Source organism: Centruroides sculpturatus, unplaced genomic scaffold (genome assembly GCF_000671375.1).
Source record: "Centruroides sculpturatus isolate CEXI.00-Female unplaced genomic scaffold, Cexi_2.0 scaffold1086, whole genome shotgun sequence".
NCBI lineage: Eukaryota > Metazoa > Arthropoda > Arachnida > Scorpiones > Buthidae > Centruroides > Centruroides sculpturatus.
In genome coordinates, this window is record NW_019386177.1 from 204,758 (window position 1) to 225,546 (window position 20,789).

At 26.6% G+C, this 20,789-nt stretch overlaps 1 protein-coding gene across 1 annotated transcript in view; it reads left to right on the top strand.

Annotated features, from left to right (window-relative positions):
- Positions 1-5,852: 5,852 nt before the first annotated feature.
- LOC111613937 overlaps positions 5,853-20,789 on the top strand; it is a 37,414-nt gene continuing 22,477 nt past the window's right edge. Inside the window, exons 1-10 of the mRNA XM_023355286.1 lie at positions 5,853-6,459; positions 11,973-12,022; positions 12,096-12,405; positions 12,500-12,628; positions 12,713-12,831; positions 14,558-14,867; positions 14,962-15,090; positions 15,175-15,293; positions 16,480-17,334; positions 18,851-18,948. Coding sequence (XP_023211054.1) covers positions 12,099-12,405; positions 12,500-12,628; positions 12,713-12,831; positions 14,558-14,867; positions 14,962-15,090; positions 15,175-15,293; positions 16,480-17,334; positions 18,851-18,948 — 2,066 coding nt within the window. The 5' untranslated portion in view covers positions 5,853-6,459; positions 11,973-12,022; positions 12,096-12,098. The remainder of the gene's footprint in view (positions 6,460-11,972; positions 12,023-12,095; positions 12,406-12,499; positions 12,629-12,712; positions 12,832-14,557; positions 14,868-14,961; positions 15,091-15,174; positions 15,294-16,479; positions 17,335-18,850; positions 18,949-20,789) is intronic.

Sequence of the window (20,789 nt, forward strand, 5' to 3'; positions counted from 1 at the left end):
AAAAATATGAAATACATAACTAACTGATAATTATTTTCACTTCTAGAAGCATGTTATGAAATTATGTATTTGTTGTAACAAGTTTATCATTCTTCGCATTCATCAGAGATCTTTTAACTATGAACTAAGCAATATACTTTTAACAATGGGTAAGGTTGGAGAAGTATTGATGTCTTTGATCTGGTTGACAGACTATCTTCCGTCATCAACAGCAATGTTCCCTCTAAGCTGCGCGGCTGCGTGGCCGCGCACTGCTCAAATTGTTGCCACGCACGAGAATTTATGTGCTGCGCAGGCGAGCATGCACACCAATTTGAATTGTTGTTTACTTATTTCTCACTCTGTCTGCAACATGATTATTGCTGCATATATTTCGATTAAATACATTAAATCATTGACAAAAGATAATATTTCATATAAAAGTATGTTTTAAAATGAATTTTAATCTCTACTTTATAATTAATTATTTTAATTTTTATAGGAAAAAATAAGATTTTATATAGCCTATATATATGCTCAGAAAAATTTTTTGCTCAGAGAAGTATATGTTCCACTCATCTACAAAAAAAAATTAGAGGGAACATTGATCAACAGATGTCACTTTATCCACTGTTATAGGTGTATCAATTCATCAATTAACTGCAGTAGCCTGATCTTGATCAACTTGATCTTTTAACTATATATATTGTGACTCATATCATTGCACATTGAACTTTAGAATTATAGTTTCTGTACTTCTAGAACACCGACGGCAAACCTTTGAGTCAGCATGCCAAATAGTGAGCATTTCAACTTCCTGAATTTATGGTTTTACCCAACATGTCTCATGTTCCTTACCCCTATTGTAGAATTATAGAGTTTCAATTTGTAACTTGATTATGGTTACTAAAAATAACAGAATATATTTTTCTTTTTATAAATTCTTTACTGGACCTCAGACTTTGATCTTATTATACATATAATATTTACATACACACACCAGACACAATCCAATATTTATTATTTGGATTTGTGTCTGGTTTAATGTAAATTTTGATACTTTTTATTTTTTCTTTAAATATAAAAAAAACATAACATCAATTTCACTATCATATATTGATATATGTATAAATGAAATAGATATTTTGATTATGATAACAGAAATTAAAAGACTTGGGTATATTTATGTTTCTAATTGAATTTATTATGTATTTTATTAGATGGTATGATGTATCGTCTGAGAAATGTCTCACCAGAAGAAAGATCAGAGAGAATGTCTAATGTTGAATTTTATCTAAAACAACATATTTGGGACCTTGTGAGATTCAATGAAACATGACAGTACTAAGAAAAAAGAATTATTAATATTAAAATTTTAGAGTATTTGTAAGATATTAACAAAAAGTACCTCTTTTGTATATAAATAACTGAATGTGAAAACATTTATTTATATAAATATGTATTAAATTCAATGCAAATCTAAGATTTGTGTGTTGGTTTTATTTTTATTTTGAAAGTTTTATTGTAAATGTAAATCGATCTTTTATAAAATATTTCGGTTCTTTACTTAAAAACTGTAAAAAAGAAAATTGTAAACATACCTCTAATGCTTTAATGGTAAAGATGTGCTTTTTTTAACAACGCATTATGTGGGATATACAAAAGAGCAGATTTTTAAAAAGAAAATATTTTGTACATTTTTGATTTTTCGGAAGTTTTAAAATAATTTTTTTCATGCATTTTAAATTAATAATACCATCTGAAAAGTAATATTTTCCTGTGAATATATATATACTTAATATACACTTAATATAAATTTAAGTGTATTTTTTATAAGTAAAATATAATTACGAATTTTAATTAAAATTTTTTAAAATGTTATATTCATTTTAAGTATTATTTATTGCTTTTTTAAGTGTAAAATTTTAAATTTTTACACAGAAATGTTACTTAACTGTTGTATAAAATTTTAAAATAAAATTTTATGTATATTTTTTTAAAAGATTTGTTTATAAATTATTAAATTTGAATGATTGATGCGAACATTTTTTAAATCAAACATTAAAAAACGCGTATAAATTGCCATTAGTATTAAAAATCAAGTACATTTTATAAATTATATGTGAATTATACATCAAAAGGATCACTTTATTATCGAATTATTCCTTAAAATAACCAAATTTTTTTTGTTACAATCAATTGAAAAATTAAATTAAATTTATAAACCATTAAAAATGAATCTTTAAACATAATTCAGTTTACAGAAATTTGTAAATTTTATGTACAATGATATCATTTATTGCAATTTTCTATTATTTATACTTATTAAAAGCTAAAAAAAAATCACAATAAAAATATTTTATTTAATAAATTTTAATTTACTATTATTAATAAGAATTTCCTTAAATTATTTATTAAACATAATTACGCTATTTTATAAAATATAATTGTTAATAAAATGTTCATTTTTTTAAAATAAAACTAGGCGTATTTTAAAATGTTTAAATGCTTAAAAGTTACGTGTGTATGTGTGACGTCTCGTTTTCTGTCATCTGTATAAGGAAATGTTCGTACAAGTTCGGCAAATGTCGGAAAACCTGATTGGATCTTTGATAAAATTTGCACGCGACGGTTTGCTAGGATATACTATTAGATGCTCAGGTGTTGTCATGATCGCGCGCGCTCTTGCTAAATATGTCAGTTTGCACGCATCCTACATGTTATCCCGAGGAAGAAAAAGTTGAAGTTGTCAAGAATGACATTCCATAAAATTATATAAAAGAAAATTGGTTTATTTCATGGTGAGTAATAATTTATATATTAATACAAAACAATTTTTTAATTCAAATAATTTTAATAAAATGAGTTAACTAGTACAAACAAATGTAATGAATTTACTACTATTTTAAAGGTTCAGATTCCTTTATATAAAGAGATGTGAACTAATTTTGATACTTTTAATAAAGGGTTGTTTCTATATTTACAATGTTAAAACAAAATTGCTACACGTAATTCTTTTAAAAACATTTTATTTGTTTTAATTTATATCAAATTTATTCGATTTATATTCATATATTTTTTGACTTAAACTTTGAATTATTTTCATTACTTAAATAATATTTTTGAAGTTATATACGTGCTTTTATAAGCATAATCGAAAAGTGTCCACTTATATTATTCGTAACATAGGTGAATAGTGATTCAATCTTGTGTGTGTGTAATGTATATATAGAGTCTATATTTATATAAGCTGTAATGAAAGCGTTCTATTGCAATAATAGAAAGTTTAGAGAGATTTTAAAATGTTCATACTTTTTACTGAAATTTTTTAAACGATTAAAGAAGAGTGACCACTAAAAATCTTTACGCTTAGATGCAAACTTCCTGTATATCGTATCAAAGGTTTGTACCTTCGCACGCTCGTTAGAGCACAGCAACAACAATACTTGTATCAATCAGAGCGAGAACAAAATCGGATGTTAAGGTGGGCTACTGTCTGAACTGAATTATGATTTTATAGACCATGAAATCGCCTTCGTTTGGATAACTCTTTGTTTATGTTTGTATAAACCATTGTTTTAAATAACTTGATATTGACAGGCTCTATACGCTGTTTATCTGATGTCACTTCACTTTCCTATTCAAAGCAAGAAGAGAAGTTTAAAATATATATATATATATATAGATCTATATACATAAATTCACGGTTTGTGATTAAATCTACAATCGACCACAAAAATTTACGCTAGGAATGAAATCAACCTTGAATTTACATGAAAATATTTTGAGTTTTTCTCAATTTTTTTTTTAAAGTAAATATTTACATTTAGGATATATTTTACCGTGTTTAAAGCTTATAAATCTGTTTTATTTTAATTCAAAATAATAATTTGGAGATCGTATTAACAGATGTGATCTCGAGTATATTATTTCTTGAATCAGGAAAACAAAAAAACAAACATGGACGGATATTTTTATGATTCATTATTTACTACGTAAGTCTGAAATATGTAAATAGTTTAAGTATTTTACATATATGCCAATAAAATAAAACCTGTTATTCTACTACATAAATAAGTTGTTTCGAATGTTTTGTTTTATTCTTTAACATGTATATAAAATTAAAAAGTACTATTAAATATATAAATGCTTCAATCGAGGGAAAGGAAGAATCGTGACAAGTTGGTTTTTAACGAAAAAAAAAAGGATATTTTTATCGAAGACAATTCGTGCGATATAAGGTCATCAACCCGAAGGATCCATTTCTAACGACCTTGAACTTAAACAGAAGTTTTCCCCCTTTTACTAAAAAGTATTGTCATCGGTAACGTATAGACGATGACTCAAAACCATTTCCGGACGAGTCATATCTAATTTTATATGAAGTAATAGAGAGAAGGACACGTATTATTACGAAAACACTAAAAAAAAAAAGTCTGAATTTTTTGTTTTTAATTTAACATTTTAAGAACCGTATCAAAATTAGTCACGTTTGGGTGTTTATCTTGTCTACTCCTTAACTTCCGCAATGCAGAAGAGTAGAAAAACCTACACTGTGGTACTTAAACACCTTGAAACACCTACTGAAAAACTGGAAAAGTCGAACCTCCCACATTTATACTTGCGAAGAATCTTAAAAAGAACTGTTTACTGTTAAATCTGTAAAGTTTAATGTAAAGTTATATTTAAGCAATAGGTGCGAGACAAGTTTCTTTTTTTTTTTTTCGTCAATTTTTAGGGTGTTTCCCCAATCTTATCTTAATTGAGTGAGGTAATTGTTTCTTTACAGGATATACGCCCTGTAGAGCAGAATTAAAAAGACAGCTATTATTATAATTCCGGAAATAGAGACAATGATTTAAAATGAAGTTCAATTCCTAATTTCGTCATTACGCCATTCCTCTTTTGTTAATAATAAATATATTCTTAACTGTTTAAGAATACGTTTTATTCCTTATACTTTAAGAAATATGAATCTCGAAATTCATCCGAAATAGAACTAGGTGGGTATGACCTAGTTTAACTAATATATCGTTAATATCTTAAGTTGGTAAGTCCTTTAAGCTAGAAGATCGAAAAAAAAAATATGTATTTCTGTTATATATAAGTGAGATAATGTTTACTAATCAGTGTTTAACGATCCGTAAGAGGGTCCTAAAGCATATTCCTAAATAATATCACATTTTATATTTGTTTTAAAAAATAAAATACTAATATCTTTAGTGTACTAAATGTGAAGTTTGTCAATCGGTAGGACGCGATCTACCAAAAAATTAGTAAAGAATTCTTGAATAATAATTTAAGAAAGAGCTAAATGACGATTTTTAATTAAAAATTAAACATATAAAGTGTGTAATAGTTTAATTTTAAGCTTTTATTCGTTTGAATTAGCATTTTTTTTTTTTAAATCTACTTTATAAAATATAAATTATACCAAAAAGGTAACAATAGTATAATGTTACTTTATAATGTAATTTATTTTTTAAATTGCAGAAACAAGTTTTATTTGCGTAAATTAGTAGCAGAGTGAATAGGTAAAAGAATTTCGAAGGACAATGTTTCAACGTTGCGGTTGGCGGTCTGTTGTTATTGTATTGGATATGGGAACGTTTGTATTCTTTCCTATGTGAAATTGTATAAATATACTCCGCCGAACGTGAACCAGAAAAATTGTATTCTTTCCCGCTGGTTATCCTTAAATCTAAGTACACCCAACCTTATCGGAGACTTTTTTGATGACGTAATACAAGAAAGACGTATAATTGGTTAAAAAAACTTTTTTGAAATCCATCCAGATTTTCAAAATATCATAATCCATTTTAAATTACCAAAATACACAGGCTCTATTAAGAAAAAAAAAATTTTTTTGAGCGATTTCTAATTTTTCTAACAGCTTCACCCATTTTAAGTGACGTAATCCGCCTTTCAAATTAAAAATTCATATTATAGTTAACGCCGTGACGTCACTTGTCAGATGATTTATGGAAGTAGATTAATTTTCTTATAAGTCGCTTTAAAAATTTTCCTAAATATAGAAACATAATATAATATTCATATAAAAAGTATTTTAAAATTATTTTTCTTAAATAAGTTACCCGACGACGCATGCGTAATAGATGAAAGAAGCAGACGATAGTTTTTTTTCTTGATGACGTCTGCTTTTAATCTCGTTCTTTTTATTTTATTTTTTATTTTTGTCCGTCTTCGACCGAAAACTGGATTTATCCGCTCATTTTTCTTCTCGTTTATCAAAAGGATGTCATTAATATTTAAAATCAGCGATTTGGGACACGCCTCGAAGAGAGTTGAGTCACGAAAGTCTTCTTATCGGAGAATTATCCATTGTCGATTTGTGACGGAAATACTCCCCGAGATAGAAGAGTATTCGTTATTATACGGGAATTTTTATTCATTTATTAATAATAATACGAAATTCACATTTGAAAATGATCTTCCTGTTGATTGATGCCGTACGATTAGGTAAGATTACGATGAAATTATAATTGAATTTTTTTTAAATCATTTATTTTATACGTGAATGGTTAACGAATTTTCTATAAATACAATTTTATTTTTATAAAATTGTACTTATAATCCATTGTTTAATTTATTATACTTTAAAGCGGGGATTCTCCACCAGGGTAAAAAAAAAAAAATGTTGAAAGGGGTGAATGGAAAAATCAGATACTTATTACACTTTTTTGAGAATTTCAGATAATTTCCAAATAAGTTATGTGGGGAAATCATTAAGTGATTTAATAATTTACTTGATATATTATACGGGAAGTGACAAAAATGTTATGGGAATCGACTGAAAAGAATGTTTTCTATATGGAGTCAATGCAAGAAAAAGATTGGGAATCTTCGCTGGTCATCTCTGTTTGGCCTTAAAGCAAACATGTAAGAAAGTTATTATTATTACAAAACAAGAGAAAACATGTTTTACTACAAAATTTTATATTATAAAATATTAATGTAATTAAAAAAAACATTAAATGTTTGCTTTAAGGCCAGATAGATGGGATTTTCGCGGAGTTTTCTAACTAGATCTGGTTAAAGACCTTTACGATTTATTGCTAGGCCTGGTTAAAAAGTTATCTATAAATTTCGGCTATTAGTTCGGGTCTCGAAAATAGAAAATCTTCAAAATTTTGTTTAATTATATGAAAGCGAAATAAACAATTAATTTATTTCGCTTTTATTTGTTTTTATTGTTTTATTGACTTTATTTATCTTTCGAAAAAGGATTTTCGTGATTAGCATTTTTCAGGCCTCATAGCTTTCTCGGTTCGTCTTTAATTATTTTTGAAATTAATGAATTAATGATTAATGGTGATTAATTAATGATCAATGAACGGACTTATTTCATTCTTCCTTCTATGGAAGGACTCTTAAATTCTCATTATGGAAAATATTTCTGTATATTTTATAGAACTTTAAACGTACCAGTATTCTACTGTATATTTAAAATTCTAAAAGTCAGATATAAATTAGGTTTATTTATCCACATTTAATTAAACGATATTTAAAAATGTATTCATCTATAGAAGTATAAGCAATATATTTTTATTAGGCTATATATATATATTTATATAAATAAAATTAAAAATGTAAAAATTTGTTTACTTTGAATATTTCATGACGTTCTTTTGTTGTTTAAGATGATTTGAGATCGATTTTTCTCGTCAATAAATGCATTCATTTCGTTTTTCTTTTTATATATTTCTAAACTGTTAGATATTTATATCTAAAAGTCTCAATTATATAAATGTTTTTGTTTTTAAATGTACCAGCATATTTAAGAAAATAAACAACATGCCATTTGTATTTAATTAAAAATCAAATAATAAAGACGTATAGTAAGTTTCTGTTTTATTGTTTATCTTACGCCACTAAATCGTATTTAATTACAGTATAAGTGTTATTAAGCGCTGTTAAACGACGCTTAAGAGCCTATGGCGTAAGGGGCCCAGACCAGGCCCTCGGCACTGTTTCTCATATTTATGCTGTTTTGTTTCGACAGAACAGAACAGTATAAATCGGAAATTTTTCAATTATATATGAAAAATATGTGTATACAGTTGAACCTGTCTATCTCAAACATGTTTATCTCGAAATTTATTTCCCCCCTGCATTTTCAGCCTAAATTCAATATATATTCCATGTTTATCTCAAGTAATTTTCTCTCTAAACCTTTATATCTCAAATTATGGACTCAAATGTCAATTAAAATTTCAAAACTCTGTGACTACATTTCGATAACACAAATTGTAGTAGAGAAACAACTCTTGCAATACAGTGCATTATTGCAATTAATGCTGCTTTTCTTTGATTGGTTACGAGTTTGGCTTGCGTCTTATTGGTTAAAGAAAGTCAGACGTCACAAACTATTGACAAACTTTCTGTTAAGATATGTCAAAAATGTTTTATTGATATTTATATCTAATACAGGTATGTATTATACTTGCTAATGTATTAATAATGTAAATTAATACCTTACCTCAATCAAACCTATTACTGTTTATTGTGTAAGAACCTCTATATCTCGAAACCTGTCTATCTTAAATTTTTTCTTGTTTCTGTGCGATTCTAGGTAGACAAGTTTATATGTATTTATATTTGTGTTTGTTTTTGATAGGAACAATTAATTTTAAATAAATGTCTACTATTTATTTTAGACCGCTTTTACAGTTTATTTTTTCTGGTTTCACTTACCGCTGCAAAATGAAACACTTTACACTGTATTATAACAGCATATTATAAAAAAATAATAATAAATTTATGAATAGTTTTTGCAGCTTTTTAGTTTCTGAAAATTCTTCATTGTATTTACGAAAAATAATGAAAAAAGCAACGCTGTCTGATTGTAGTTACCCAATAATAAGTTTATGATGATAAAAAATATATGACATCACTTATACCAAATATATTTAACAAAGATAATTAATTTGAAATTTTAATTTGGTGGACGTATATTTATATTATTTAAGATGATTGAGGTAAAACCTGACCACGTAAGATTAACATGCTTTTGAATAATGATATGATATAATAGACTATGCATAAATTTTTATCGTTTCTGCAGTCGTACTAACAGCACTACATTTAAGGTAAATTTATTAATTAATGCTCCTAGTTCTTTAAATATTATTTTATTAGTATTAGTCTATTGTGACTATAATCTATTAATAGGACTTATTACACTGATTTAACTTGAGGATGAAATTAGAGAGATTGAATCAATCTATTGGTTCAAAAGAATAAACTTCTTTTACTTGCATCTATTAGGTCTGGTTAAGTTTTAAAAGACAGTGCATGGAATCACGGATATCGATCCATAAGGGACATATCCCCCAATATTTTTGTAGCGGCAAATTTCCCCTCCCAAGGTATATCTTTTTATATCATACTACGAACTTAGAAGTAGAAATGATTACTGTACACCAGAGGTTTTTTTAACACATCCTTATTTTTTCATCCATTCAAAACCCGACAATGAGAAATTTCTTTACTCATTATCATTGACCCTATCCTTCAATATATATACAGACCGACGTTGCTGTATGGAATATGAATGCTTAGCCAAAGAGACAAGCAGATTTCAAGGAAATTCTATTTGCATGGACTATTTGTAATAAGTTAATTTCAAAAGTAAAAACAGAAAAATACTTAGACTATATAACAAGTCAATTCGCGATCCATTGTAACTTACCAATTTTGTTTTGTTCAAAAAATTTGCTGGAATAAGTTTAATCTATGATATTAATGCTCATCTTTTACCAATTTATCTTCTTCCAGATTAAATGCAAGTTAGTTTGAACAAATAATGCTCTTGTCTTGTCGAACGTAATGAGATTAGTGTTGTTCTAGTTTCGAAACAGTTCAGTTAATTAGTTCTTTATGCCATACGTTTAAACCTTGGAGAGTTGGCCAGGTTTAAACTTACACTTGGCCAGATTTATCACATACCAGGTGAAACCCTAGCAGAACTATTTCCTGTATACTGAGAAACAAGCATTCTTGGCCAAATTTACTCGATTCAGAATGAAAGTGGAAGGAAGTGATGTATCAATACTATAGAAATGTAATGTTTTCTAACAATTTAAAATTGACAATTTAAAAATTTTGTTTAAATTCCTATAACATCAAAAATGTGAACGGGCTAAGCCATAAGCATTGGAGAACCCTTTACGATATTTTGCTTAAAATTGCTAGTTATTCCGCTGCTCATATTGTTAGTATTTTAAAGTATATATTTGAATTTTTTAATACATTTTAATACATATCGACTAAAGGTTTTATTTAAAATAATAGTAAGATAAATAGATATTTAAATAGAAAATAATTTAAATTTTAACAGATAAGGTTTTTTAATTTTATAGCAGCAATACTAAACGAACAATTTAAAATATTAAATTTAAGCTACTTTCTTGATATGACAGAAATTGGAGCGGGTCAAATTTTAATTGTAAGGTCTTAGAAACATATTTCTATTAATAAATTAAACTTGACCTTGTTAAATTCGGCGTTACGACTGGAATTTTATATTCAGAGGATAAACAGCCTGATTCAAGTACTATGAAGAATCGAATCCTTGACCTAGTCTCTGTCATTATGTCTGAAGAAAACAAAGGTGAAAGGTTAAAGTATAACGAGGCCAAAAGCTAGTTTTTATTTATGTGAACTATTTAATTGTGAATTACATTTATTCGTAAAAGAACATCAACATTTTTCTGCACAAAAATAAAAAATTATTCTTTTTTTAATTTTTCTGGATGCGGTTTTTTTTAATCAAAATTGTCCCAATGACTTTGCATAATTTTCACTCTAAACAGGTGTGGTGACTGATGAGAAAAGGTCGACATGTCTTATAACAGAAAGAACATGTTCTTTATTTAGGTCATGGTTTTGAAAAAAGTATCATTTGGTTGTTTTGAAAAATGAACCGACACTATGAACTCATGATTACAAAATAGATGGGAACATGAATAGTGTTGTGGCAAAGAAATGATATCCTCCGCAAACAAAAAAATCATAGAAATGCGATACGGTTGCTTTAATTTGGCAGGATATCCTTTGTAAGAGTGAAAGTACTGAAGCCAATAATCATTGTTCACATTTTACCATTCAAATGAAGACAGTGTAATGATCTTTGCTTATATTTTCCATAGAAAGGTAAGGATAAAGCGCATTTAAAAGTTTTGCAAGTAAAGTATTATTTAATTTCCTCTCAGTTCCGATTTATTTTCAAAAGAAAATTTAGGTCTTAAATATTACCTTGGTTTAAGCTTAATTAGTTTAAACTAATAAGTTAATGCAATTAATTTTTAAAAAATGATTTAATATTGTTAAAACATTTAATTGATATTTCATAATTATATATATATATATATATATAGATTTTAGTAATTTATGTTTATCTTTAGATTGCCTGTGATACTTTTTATTATTAGTTGATTTTTGAATTAGTTAAATAAACTTAAACTATACAAAAAATATTTTTATAGTTCAGTTTTTATTTTCTGATTATTATTTATATTACGTTCAAAAGCATTCATCCACTTTTATAGATAAGTATTAAACAGTTTTGAAATAAGCTTATAATGAATAGCCTATATTTTCAATTGAAATGATATGAAAAATTACATAAAATATTATTTCTATTATGTGTAGCTATTTAAAAAGTCCCGCCCTTCATTTTAAATTTTCTCGTGTTTTTCTTACATTAGCGATTGAACTAGTTAATCATTACCAAAGATGAGGAAAGTACGCCCAACATTATTTATCAAAAATTACTGGTTTTGTCTTGAATAATATCTATAAATCAAATAATTCAATATCGAAAATGGGCCACGCCAATATTGAAGTCGATGCTTATCAGCTTTGATTAATTTTAAAAGTAGAACTATGAAGTTACAGATCTAAATTAATGGAATAACATCTCAAATTAATTATAGTATACAAAATTTTATACAATTACTGTATATTTTTAGATAAAGAAGTCTTCATAATGCATTGTTTGATTTGAAAATAAAAAGTAAAGGTAAGTAAAAATTAGAGATATCTCAATTATATCTTGGAAATATGAAAAGTTTATAAAACATTTCTATTTATAGGCTATGAATGAGATTATTTTAGTTACTTTTTACATATTGGTGGTCATTACAAACTGTCAAGAATTCGTATCAGAATCGTGTAGTGAATCAGTAGATCACGTAGATGTGCTTCCAGATGCCGACGTCATTATTGGAGTAATTCTAAACGTTCATCACCCTGGTCAAGGTGTTTATGGATGTGGCCAAATAAATCCAGAAGGACTGGCCATATTTGAAGCAATGAAATGGTCTGTTTCTATACTTAATCAAAATTCCGGTTTAGTAAATGGTTTTCAAGTTTATGAATCTTTCATACCCGGAATTAAGATAGGCAAGTATCATATCCAGCGTAGGAAATAAATAAATGACATCTAAATTAAAGTATTAAAAGAAACGTTAAAAAATAAATTATAATTTTCTGATAGGATTGAGAGTCTATGACAGTTGTAGTCATCAAGATTTAGCCGTTCAACAATTGACAAGTCTTTTCCCAATATTAAAATCGGGACCTAATTCTTGCAGTTTTGTATCAAATATCACCATTCCTATTTTAGGTAATCAAACTTAATTTATCTAAAAAAAAACATTTAATTTATTTCAAATTTGTAAAATATTGTATTTTAATTGGTTAATTTTAGGAGTAATTGATGAAGCAAACTCACTGAAGAGGATTGAATTAGTTGAGTCCATCCAGGAATATCATTTAATTCATCAACCTCTCCAATATTCTTATCTCTCAGCAGATTATTTGGCACAGGCAAGTTTTCTGTTAAAGTTATTACTAATATTAGTATTCTATCATTAGCGAAAGTTGGCTGAAGGTCAAATTTTAATTGTAAGGTCTTAGAAACATATTTCTATTAATAAATTAAACTTGACCTTGTTAAATTCGGCGTTACGACTGGAATTTTATATTCAGAGGATAAACAGCCTGATTCAAGTACTATGAAGAATCGAATCCTTGACCTAGTCTCTGTCATTATGTCTGAAGAAAACAAAGGTGAAAGGTTAAAGTATAACGAGGCCAAAAGCTAGTTTTTATTTATGTGAACTATTTAATTGTGAATTACATTTATTCGTAAAAGAACATCAACATTTTTCTGCACAAAAATAAAAAATTATTCTTTTTTTAATTTTTCTGGATGCGGTTTTTTTTAATCAAAATTGTCCCAATGACTTTGCATAATTTTCACTCTAAACAGGTGTGGTGACTGATGAGAAAAGGTCGACATGTCTTATAACAGAAAGAACATGTTCTTTATTTAGGTCATGGTTTTGAAAAAAGTATCATTTGGTTGTTTTGAAAAATGAACCGACACTATGAACTCATGATTACAAAATAGATGGGAACATGAATAGTGTTGTGGCAAAGAAATGATATCCTCCGCAAACAAAAAAATCATAGAAATGCGATACGGTTGCTTTAATTTGGCAGGATATCCTTTGTAAGAGTGAAAGTACTGAAGCCAATAATCATTGTTCACATTTTACCATTCAAATGAAGACAGTGTAATGATCTTTGCTTATATTTTCCATAGAAAGGTAAGGATAAAGCGCATTTAAAAGTTTTGCAAGTAAAGTATTATTTAATTTCCTCTCAGTTCCGATTTATTTTCAAAAGAAAATTTAGGTCTTAAATATTACCTTGGTTTAAGCTTAATTAGTTTAAACTAATAAGTTAATGCAATTAATTTTTAAAAAATGATTTAATATTGTTAAAACATTTAATTGATATTTCATAATTATATATATATATATATATATAGATTTTAGTAATTTATGTTTATCTTTAGATTGCCTGTGATACTTTTTATTATTAGTTGATTTTTGAATTAGTTAAATAAACTTAAACTATACAAAAAATATTTTTATAGTTCAGTTTTTATTTTCTGATTATTATTTATATTACGTTCAAAAGCATTCATCCACTTTTATAGATAAGTATTAAACAGTTTTGAAATAAGCTTATAATGAATAGCCTATATTTTCAATTGAAATGATATGAAAAATTACATAAAATATTATTTCTATTATGTGTAGCTATTTAAAAAGTCCCGCCCTTCATTTTAAATTTTCTCGTGTTTTTCTTACATTAGCGATTGAACTAGTTAATCATTACCAAAGATGAGGAAAGTACGCCCAACATTATTTATCAAAAATTACTGGTTTTGTCTTGAATAATATCTATAAATCAAATAATTCAATATCGAAAATGGGCCACGCCAATATTGAAGTCGATGCTTATCAGCTTTGATTAATTTTAAAAGTAGAACTATGAAGTTACAGATCTAAATTAATGGAATAACATCTCAAATTAATTATAGTATACAAAATTTTATACAATTACTGTATATTTTTAGATAAAGAAGTCTTCATAATGCATTGTTTGATTTGAAAATAAAAAGTAAAGGTAAGTAAAAATTAGAGATATCTCAATTATATCTTGGAAATATGAAAAGTTTATAAAACATTTCTATTTATAGGCTATGAATGAGATTATTTTAGTTACTTTTTACATATTGGTGGTCATTACAAACTGTCAAGAATTCGTATCAGAATCGTGTAGTGAATCAGTAGATCACGTAGATGTGCTTCCAGATGCCGACGTCATTATTGGAGTAATTCTAAACGTTCATCACCCTGGTCAAGGTGTTTATGGATGTGGCCAAATAAATCCAGAAGGACTGGCCATATTTGAAGCAATGAAATGGTCTGTTTCTATACTTAATCAAAATTCCGGTTTAGTAAATGGTTTTCAAGTTTATGAATCTTTCATACCCGGAATTAAGATAGGCAAGTATCATATCCAGCGTAGGAAATAAATAAATGACATCTAAATTAAAGTATTAAAAGAAACGTTAAAAAATAAATTATAATTTTCTGATAGGATTGAGAGTCTATGACAGTTGTAGTCATCAAGATTTAGCCGTTCAACAATTGACAAGTCTTTTCCCAATATTAAAATCGGGACCTAATTCTTGCAGTTTTGTATCAAATATCACCATTCCTATTTTAGGTAATCAAACTTAATTTATCTAAAAAAAAACATTTAATTTATTTCAAATTTGTAAAATATTGTATTTTAATTGGTTAATTTTAGGAGTAATTGATGAAGCAAACTCACTGAAGAGGATTGAATTAGTTGAGTCCATCCAGGAATATCATTTAATTCATCAACCTCTCCAATATTCTTATCTCTCAGCAGATTATTTGGCACAGGCAAGTTTTCTGTTAAAGTTATTACTAATATTAGTATTCTATCATTAGCGAAAGTTGGCTGAAATAGCAAATCGAAATCAGATATCCATGAAAACCTGAATAGATCATTAAAAAACAAAAAAAAAAGAAAAATCCTTAATAGCAAGTTGTAAAGCGGTTTCTATAAAATATATTTACATCTCAAAATTATTATTATTTTTTAAACATTAACCAGATCTTGTTATTAAACTTGAACATTATTGCAATCGTTTTTTTTTAAATATTTAAATGATCAGTTAGAATTTGTAAAAACTAAATTTCTAAGATTTACATCTTAAAAATTTAGTTTTTATTTAGAAATTTAGAAATGCTTTAACAGTTTAGTGACATTTACTTTATCATTTTGATACAGTGCTTGTTTATAAGTATATGCTTTTGATCCATTGTTAATTTTCTTCCAGTAAAACTTTATTTACAAACTACGAATTATCTTGATAAAATATGGATAATAATTCTATTCTATTTCTAAAACTTGTTCCTCGATGATAAAAAATATAACATTGTTTACGTAAGCTTACTTGTTTTGTTACATTTGTATCAAGCTAACACAAAAGTTTACATAAATTATTTTAGAGTAGATAATTATAATAAAATTAATAAGGCTTGGCATATTTTCTTATTTGGATATGACATATTTGTATTGATTTATTATGATTTAGATCAGGGTTCTTAAAACATATATATCTGTGACTGTAAATCATAATATCATATTCTGTTTGTGTTTTCATAGATCTAATATATTTAGTCTATTACTTTTTAATTTTTATATTAAAATTGAGTTAAATAGTTAAAGAATGTGTGACTGAAATCAATAAGATTATATACCAGTATCTGATCAAAAAAATATCTTTGTGTTTTAGGTCATTTTATGAAGTTTTAGTGTATCTTATGGATACACGCTTGATTCCGTCTATCGACATTAATCGATAAATTTAATTTATTATAGCAAAACTAAAATTTACTATTGGACATTTAGCATTCTTTAATTATTTCAACAAACTTAAAATTATGAAATCGTTCGGTAAATCAGATTAACAAATATTAATTATTGAAATTTGATTTTAATAATAAATTTATTTTTATATGTTCTAAACATTTTATTTTTTTTTCAAATTTATAGTTAAATAAACTTTTTTTAATGTAACAGGTATTGGCACGAATGGCTGAATTTCTGCAATGGGAACGAATTGCCATTTTGTACGAAAATAATGACTACAGTGTCAGGATTATGAGAAAACTAAGCAATCAGATGTGTGTGAAATCGGTAACGGTTTTGCCCGAGGAAGTGAAACTATTCAAAAAGATACTTGTCTATCATGCAAGCAGAATGAAAGCTCATACAGGTATTATTGTAATTGCTCAGGGAAAAGCATTGGAATTTCTTTTGCATACTATGACTGAAATGATAGATGCAACATCTCGAATGCAATGGCTATTTTCATCGCTACCCCCAATTAATAATTTAATAAAATTGGCAGAACTAATGAATAATACTAGAGTTTATTCAGTGGCACCGCATCCATCTGAAATTAAAGAATTGGAAGATTATTGGTCTCGTTTGAAAGATCCTGCGCAAGAATTCAACAATAGAGACGATATATGGTTTCAGGAATATTTAATGCAGCGCAAAGGATGCCGAAATTGCAACAATATCGCAGTTCATGATACCGAATCAGAAGTATTATATCGTACTTCTCGAGTTTTATCTGCTATTAATAATATTTTTTCATTTGCTCATGGATTAAGATCTGTGTGGATTGATAAATGTAATTCTACTGCCGGATTTTGTGAAATGATTCATCATACAAGTAGAGAAGAATTTTTTTCTAACTATTTAAACAAATTAGAATTTCAACATAGTGTCATCGATCGGAGTCCTTCAGGACTGGATGGACGTAAAAGTGGAAGTATTCCGTTTGGAAAACTAGAAAATTGTAAATTATCTCTTAATAGATATATTGTCAAGAATGAAAATAAATACGAACAAGTCTTTTATCAAAAGGTAAGCAGAATGTTGTTTAAGTATTTTAATGTTTAAACATAAGCGAAAGTATAATAGAGTGTAAAATAAAATGTTATAAAAATAGTAAACCAGATAGATTACCCCATAATTTCACATGGGTAGTATGGATCAGAATACCGTTTCTTGTATCTCATTTATGTGTGTCGACCCTAGTGAATGTTAGGCTGCTCGTAATGAGCGTAATTGTGGCCGTTCCTATGGCTTACTGTATATGGTGTTTCGTGTTATTTTCATTAATGGACAGTGTCAGCCAACCGTTGATGGAAATAAACTAATCAAACAATTTTTATTGTTTCTTTCTTTTCAAGGAATGAAATTATTTTTAATAAAGATTGTTTTGTCGACAAATGTTTAATTTTTTGGCTTTAATTATGCGTAACGAAACCATTTATTTTCATTGAAGTGACATGAAACTATATTTAACAATAATTTAAAAATTAAAAAATTACGTTTATTATATTATAGTAAATTGCTATTTTAACATTATAGTAATTGTTTATTGTTAACTTTATAATAGTTGTTACTTTAAATAGTCATAATCTCACTTTATATGACAATAATAAAACTTACAAATTTATGTATAAAAATTATTCAATTTTTTGAATGTGTATAAAAATATGTTTATTGTAAGTAATTTTTTGGTAAAATATACAACAAAATATTTTGCAATACAACAATATAACTATCTAATATTTGTAATAAATTACAGATGAATTTTATAATTGATTCAATATAAATATAAAGATACAAGTTAATGTTTGTTTTACAATTATATAATTTCTGATAAATAATTTTTAACCATTGATGTAATTGGAAATAAAAGCGATTAATATTTAATTTGTTTAGCATTTTTTATTATGTGCGAAGTTTAATGTTCAATTTAAAATAAAATATTTTTTTAAAATATAAATTTTAAATAAATTTACATTGGAGTTTAATTGAAATTACATTAATTTATTAAAATAATGAGTTAATTAGTAGCGTTTACGTAATAAACATTATAGACAGCCTATATAATTACTGTATTCAACTATTATAGAATATTCAAAGTACTCTATTGGATTTATAAACATTTAACAATTTATTTCAAACATTAATAATTAAACGATTAATTCAATAGCCAAGAAATTGATGCAATAATAAAAGAATTAACAAANGGAGGCGGCAATTTTTGTCCTTGTGACAACGCCTGTATTAAGAACTAAAAAATAAAAGAATAAAAAATAATAAAGACATTAAATTGTATATATAAAGTATATATTGAAAGTAATTTAAAATAGAAAAACAACCAATCTGAAGCCTCAATTCTGTCGATAAATATAATCATTTAATTACTTTAATTATTTACTTCTATTTTATTTAACTTGTTTAAAATTTTCATATGCCATTAATGCAAAAAAATTTTCTCAGAAATTAGCATCAAATATACACGCACTGTATAATAACATACTAATAGTATTTGAAATGTACTTTAATAAGTAATTTAATTTTATAGATTGCTTTGTATCAAGATGATGACGTTATTAACTACGATACTGATTTTCGTACTATATCATCCACATGTTCAAAATTAGGATGTGGACATTGCACTAGGTAAGAATTAAATTATCTCAGACTATTAGACTATTGGATCGACTCCTAAATTTTGTACTATTGCTAAATTTTCTGAACTATACAGAAAATTAATTATATAGTCAGTTGATAAATATAGCAGTTAGTTTATCAACCAATGCAAAAGGCACCATAAAATAATCACTCAAGGTGCCATCTGTTATTCTGAAATAGCACTTTTTACAATATAATTAAACTAGTGTTTTCCCCCCTCTGCTTTATATAATTTTCTTATGCTGATTGCTAAGTTCTCATAACTTTTCGTTAAAAGCTCGTTTTATTTGAAACTGACTATATCATTGGTTTTTCTTATCCAGCTATCAATATGTTCAAACCGTTTCATCAGGCAACGTGCCCTTTGTAATACGTAAGAATTGTTTTACAAGTGCTTTACAATTTTTCATGCTAAACTACATTTGTTAATATTTTGTTATATGAAATACTTTGGTTATCGAATGCATTAATGTTTAAATTAAAATGACTCTTTCTCTTAAATTAGACTGCAGTACACTGGTCAATTTGAACCGGTTCAATACAACGACACTTGGTTACTCAATATATGCAAAAAACCATTTATAAGAAATTGTGTGCGCTATTTAATACCATTGGAATGTGTAATTACAGTTTATAATATTGATAAAATACTGTATATTAATTCATTTAAGTAAATGTATTTTTAATTTTTTGAATTATACAACTAGGATATTAGCAGTCCATCCTGGTTATTAAATTGGACCAATTTATTATAATTATAGTAACACTCTTTAATTTGTTTTGCAAGTAACATGTCTTATTGGCAATGCTTTCCATTTGGTTGACTAATTTCGAATCACTAAACATAATTATGTTTATTTTTTTTGTTTTTTATAAATATTGAAAATTTATGTTGCAGTTTATTTATAATAACCACACTTTTATGATTAAAAAGAAAGTAGTTTATTATCATTGCTTGTAATCTGCTTTCTGAAAACAGTTTTAATCCGTAAATTTCCAGAATTACGGAATAATAATAATAATAATAAATATGAGTTGTGAATGTAATGAAACATATTTTAAGAATATCTATTTTATATTTAGTTGTTACTTTTGAAAAAATTAATAAATAATACTAGATATTAATGTGAATTGATAAATCATCGCATTACGTATTTGCCAAACATTTAACAGTTCCATGAACTTTTATTTTAACCAACAGAAAAGTAGAAACTGAGTAATCAAGTGATTTCAGTAAAATGTAAAAACTGGTATTTCTTCAAAATAGTTATTAAAAATCTTATTCAAATCTTTTTAATTTACCTGTAATTTACTCCTATTATTTATACAATAACAGTCAAAACACGGCTCATGTGCTGCAAAGCAGTTCTCGAATGATAATAGTGCAGCTCTTACAGAACATCTAAACACTTAAAAATTTTTAAATACATAAAGTAGTGACATCTTTAAAAACGAGAAAAGTAATATGTTAGGATGTTTACAATCGTTAGATCTAGTATATTGCTTAAATACAATTAATAAATATAGGGGAGACCGGGGCAAGATCGGCATGTTAAGCTTTACTTAAATTTTGTGTAATAAATACTGCTGTAAACTGAAAAAAAAGCTTTGCATATTGTCTATTGGAATGTTATCTTACTATAGAACTGGTTAAAATCAGTTTGGAAATAAAAATAATTAAAATAATTACAACTTTACAAGAAGAGAGAAATTGACGAAGTTGCCCCGGGTATAGGGGCAAGATCGGCAACTTCTCTCTTTTTGTAAAGTTGTAATTATTTTAATTATTTTTATTAAAGTTGCCCCTGGTATAGGGGCAACAGTAATGG